Source organism: Bipolaris victoriae, assembly GCF_000527765.1.
Source record: "Bipolaris victoriae FI3 unplaced genomic scaffold scaffold_13, whole genome shotgun sequence".
Taxonomy (NCBI): Eukaryota; Fungi; Ascomycota; class Dothideomycetes; order Pleosporales; family Pleosporaceae; genus Bipolaris; species Bipolaris victoriae.
Window position 1 is genome coordinate 1 of NW_014575379.1, and position 4,599 is coordinate 4,599.

The 4,599-nt window shown below is 52.6% G+C and overlaps 2 protein-coding genes across 2 annotated transcripts; one reads left to right on the top strand and one right to left on the bottom strand.

Annotated features, from left to right (window-relative positions):
- Positions 1 to 1,397: 1,397 nt before the first annotated feature.
- Positions 1,398 to 1,947, top strand: COCVIDRAFT_34645 (hypothetical protein; the record flags this gene model as incomplete). Its single annotated transcript, XM_014704686.1, has 2 exons — positions 1,398 to 1,615; positions 1,665 to 1,947. 2 exons carry the CDS (start codon positions 1,398 to 1,400, stop codon positions 1,945 to 1,947), a joined length of 501 nt encoding a protein of 166 aa, XP_014560172.1.
- A 2,110-nt stretch (positions 1,948 to 4,057) lies between these two features.
- On the bottom strand, positions 4,058 to 4,384 carry COCVIDRAFT_89924 (hypothetical protein; the record flags this gene model as incomplete). The annotated part of the gene is made up of 1 exon (XM_014704687.1): positions 4,058 to 4,384. One exon carries the CDS (start codon positions 4,382 to 4,384, stop codon positions 4,058 to 4,060), a length of 327 nt encoding a protein of 108 aa, XP_014560173.1.
- Between the last annotated feature and the right edge of the window lie 215 nt (positions 4,385 to 4,599).

Genomic DNA, 4,599 nt, shown 5'->3' on the forward strand with positions numbered 1-4,599 from the left:
CCACCCCCGTAGTAGCAGTCGCCCAGTCACCCCGCAACACTCTCAGACCCAAACCCTCGCATGATCATCCTCCCCATCCTACCACGTACAAAGTCAACTCCTCGGACCCCAAAAAGCGACGAAAAGGCCACCCAACACCCTCTTTTCGCCTACGATCATACCACTTTGAGCGAAAACCATCATGCCAGATAAGGAAAAAGATCTCTTCCAGGCCTCCCCCCCCCCCCGCCTTCCCCTAGTCACCCGCGCCGCTCTCCGCACTCTCCCATTTCTGGCTCGATCATCACTCGTCAGGCCCTGCTCAAAAACATTGCTCCCCCCCCATTCTAACTTACCCACTCTCCCAGTTTCGGAAACCAACCCCCATGTGACCTGTATTGGTTTCGCCAACTAAATGTCTTGCGCCTAAATTGGAGCGTTTTTGTTGGAAGGGGGGAGGGGCCCAAACGCCAAAAGGGTACTTGAGTTGGCTTGTTTTGAACTACTGATTATAGTGTTATGGTCTGCACGAACTCAGTTATAGCCCTATATCACGCTGGGTTCTAAGAGCAGCATCGTTCGACTTTTTTGGGGGTGGAGAGGTCAGGTGGTGTCGTGCCCGGTTTAGGCTGCCGACATAGTGTGTGTTTGGTTTTTTATTTTGTCCAAGTGGGTTTTGCCCTGTATGGAAGGAGAAGATGTGCAGCTTGGTGTGCTGAGGTTGCAGTTGCGAGACGCAACGCACGTTTGGAAACAGCATAGCTGGGTTGCTCCATTGCGACATATAATCTTTTTTAACTTGTTTTGGGAAACTTTGCAGGCGTAGGAGTGATGTTGAGGCTGTCGTATAGTGTACATGTGCTCAACAAGATTGAGGAAGCGGCTGTTTGCCACAAGTCGGCGTCAAACTCTTGGGGCATCGCGCTTCTCCGGATTTTGCTTCAGTTGATCGCCGCAGCTAGTAGGGTCCTCTTACTGGGGAATACTGGTAAAGGTTCGTTGCTGATTGCCGCGCCGCTTTCATGATGTTCATCAGAGTCACGCCATCCGGCTAGGCACAACAATAGCATCCAGGATTCATGCCCTTTCGGAACGGAATGTAGACGAGTAATACGAGGCAATTTCACATCATCTCAAATCGAATCTCAAGCCATGGTAATTGTCATTGCAAAAGGGACACTTTTGTCGAGAATAGTGCCGGGTATATACTATGGTAATTGAGTGTCTTGGCGAAGCTGGGAAATATTTGCCGGAAACCCTGCAGCTGGCGTGTACCCCACATCCCAAGGACGGCATCACGACCCCATGGTTTTTTGTTGCTTGACTGCTGTACTGTACGAGAGTAGCCAAGGTCGAAGAAAAAGCCTAGCTTCGGAAGTCTTCTCGAAGACCCTGATTACGCATGGACGTCAGGGCCGATGTTCCACGAACCTGTTCTTTTATTGCAGATTTCCAAGGATGTTGTTTCAGGGGAGGGGTTGTCTCAGAGCAGCAGCTTGTATCCCCAAGTTGCAGTCGGTATGTGGAGATCCGCCTTAGCTGTGGAGGATGCATGTATCCACGCTTGCAGCTCACGCGCCCCTTACTCTCCACAACTCCAGCGTCTTTGGCGTAATAGCAGCGCCCTTATTGTCGAGTATAGTTTGGCGATGCTTGATATGCCCCCTCGAAGAATTTTTGCCAAGTGGGAGATGCCGTTCGTTATGCCCGATGGAGTCGCATCGGCACGATCTTCGTACCAACTCATCTGATGCATGTCGGCCAGACGGCCCCCTGATATTGCTAGGTAACAGTGGCTTGAAGCCGAGGAGTCGGTCCAACGGCTCATCTGATGCCCGCATGAGATCATTCACAACAAGGCAGCGATGCGCCACATCTGGATCTTGTGACGTTGTAAAAAGCAAAAAACGGACATCAACGCCCAGGAAAGAAAAAGGGAGAACCCGAGAACGAGAGCGAAGATGGTAGCGACGGGAATTTGCATCGGAGAGAGACAAGGTTCGTTAAATCGCCTAGCTGCATACGAAATTTGCAAGCCCCCTCGACAAACGTAGAGATCCAGCACGTCTGATCTAGTGCCTCACATGCTGTGGTGAATACGACCGGTCGAAAGGCTAGATGTGGGATGACAGACCGAGATATCCGGGTCTAAATCACGCAATTATGATGAAGACAAAAAACACTGACAGGTGGGGAGGCATGATTGGTCGAAAAAGAGGGTTTGATCGATAAAGAAAAAAAAACCAGTAAGTCAGGTATAGGTAATTGACGAGCATGCTGCATTAGCGACGGATGTGTGGCATCCAGAAGTTCGGAAAGAGGAGCAAGCGTCCTGCAGGTGCTAGGGTCGTGCCGCTATATTTCCTTGGTACTTGGGTGTACCTTGTCTGAGTGGTAGTGTTTAGTTGCATGTTGCGCTGGCCTTTTCCCAAACCAGTCGTGGTCCCCTGGCAGCGCAGATGTTGTGGTGGTGGCTTGGGGATGACAAAGCCACCAGGCGACATGGCTACGCAGAGTTGCTGCTTGTCACGATATCATGATTGCTTCAGGCCCAGGATGTCTCGGAGACATGTCCCACAAGGACATGGCGTAGCGGCTGGGGGATGGTCTGAGTTTAGCAGATCCAGCATGCGTATGCGGTGATGCCGAATGTGACGTGCGCGTTGCAAATATGTAGTAATAGTAAGTAGTTGGACACTTGGCAAGTTTGACCAGAGCTGCTCGACTTGCTCACTCGGGGGATGAAGGTTGGCAGTACAAGGCTGACATATGACACAGTCATCCAACGAGTAATGACGGACCGTCTTATGGTGTGCCAAGCAGAGTCCATACTGTTGTGCCACTGTTCGCTTTGTGCGGCTTGCAGCGTAAGCAGCCCTCGCTCGGGACGACCCTCCACAAAACGAAGGGCGAACGCCCTGGCCGGTGCACTGCAGTAATCTCCACTCGCCTTCGCCTACTCGAGCGCCACGCGGGAGGCTGTGCGGTGATTGGCTGCGCTCGAGTATCCCCATTACATGTCTGGAGTCGCTGCGTGTAGGCGTTCGCGGCTGACGCCCGCCTCGACTGTGCAGACATTCACTCGACCGGCTAAAAGGAAGAATGCTCAACACGGGCCAAAACGGTCATTCCACCCACCCTTTGCAACCCCTGCCCTTACTTACTCTACTGCAATCACCCTCGAGGCAATATCGAGTACCGAGATCTAGCAAATGACCGACGAAAGCGCACGATACCTCGAGGTACAACCGAGCTGCAGCCACTCAAACGGCGCCTCGACACCACCAAACCCCTACCTACCACGTTCCCCACATCCTGCGCGTCGATCGTCCCAGTCGCTTCCGCTAGCTGTATACCAAGAAAGGCCCTCTACTTACCTTTGGCGCCGCATCCATCTGTTGTATCCATCGACTAGTCCGCTGCATCCTGCCATCATAGCCACCATCGCAACATGTCTCTTTCTGGCCCTAGTCGGCGGAGCCTAGTCATCTCCCTGGGGCCCGTAGTCAAACAAGATCCTGCACATTGCAAGCCAGCCTCACGCCAGCCGCACGCCATGCCCGAGATCTAGAGCGCCCATGTCCGTAGCCCTCCCATATCCAACTTCTGCCTGTGCTAGCCCATATCGCCTCCCCCGTGACATGGGCACGACGTGAAAAAAAGGTAATTGACCCTTTTCTGACTGCAATGTTGCCAAGACCCAAGGGGAAAGTCTAGCCTAGGCTTGTCCCTCGCTCAAAAACCGGTTCTAGACAACCGCTTGCCGCGACGGGACGTGACGATCTGTAAGGACTCCACCCGCGCTGCTGCTCAAAGCCAGGCCGCCATTCCGAACCGTAGCTTACTTGGTCGAAACCCGAACGACCAGTCAACGCGCTTGCATGCTCACCGTATCCCGAGCCTTTGGCACCCACGTTGGCTGTCTAACGTCACCACACGGCAGACGCAGCCCACCCCCCTAATAGTATGTGGTCCACAGACTATACTCTTCTCGCAGTGTGTTGTTCTTCTCCGCGCAGGAAACGCGATTTCGTCACGGCACCCACAACCAAACCTTCCCCCTTTTTTTTTTACACTTTCATCTAACGAGATGAAAAAAGGCCCCCATCAAACAAGCCGAGACCTGAAAAATCAACCCTAAAATGTGGAGAGGTAGTATGTTGGGATGCGGCTTCTTGAATGAGCAAGACGCGGCTATGATGCATGCGGATGATGTATTGGCGAGATTGATTCGGCATTGCACGTACATGGCACTACCGTAAGGCACTGCAGTGGCACCATATTCGGACCTGGATCTTCCTGGGCCTTTGCACTGGATCTGGGGCAGTTGTAGCGGAGAGTAGGGAGGACACTCCGGTGCTGAGGTGTGCCAGTGATGAGTGAGGCTTGCAGCTTGCGTGTACATGTCTGTATGCATGACGGGTCTCGTTTCGGGTCGGCCATGTATGTACGTAGTCAGAGTTGAGCACGTTGAATGCTTCTTAACACCTGTGTTAAGGCGATATATGGTTCACGCCATGTGTCTGCATAAGATTTGGCAGCCTCGTGAACATGCACAAAGAGCGTGTCCCGTCTTGCAAACACTGAAAAAAAGCTCTGCCATTACTTAGCTGCAATTGG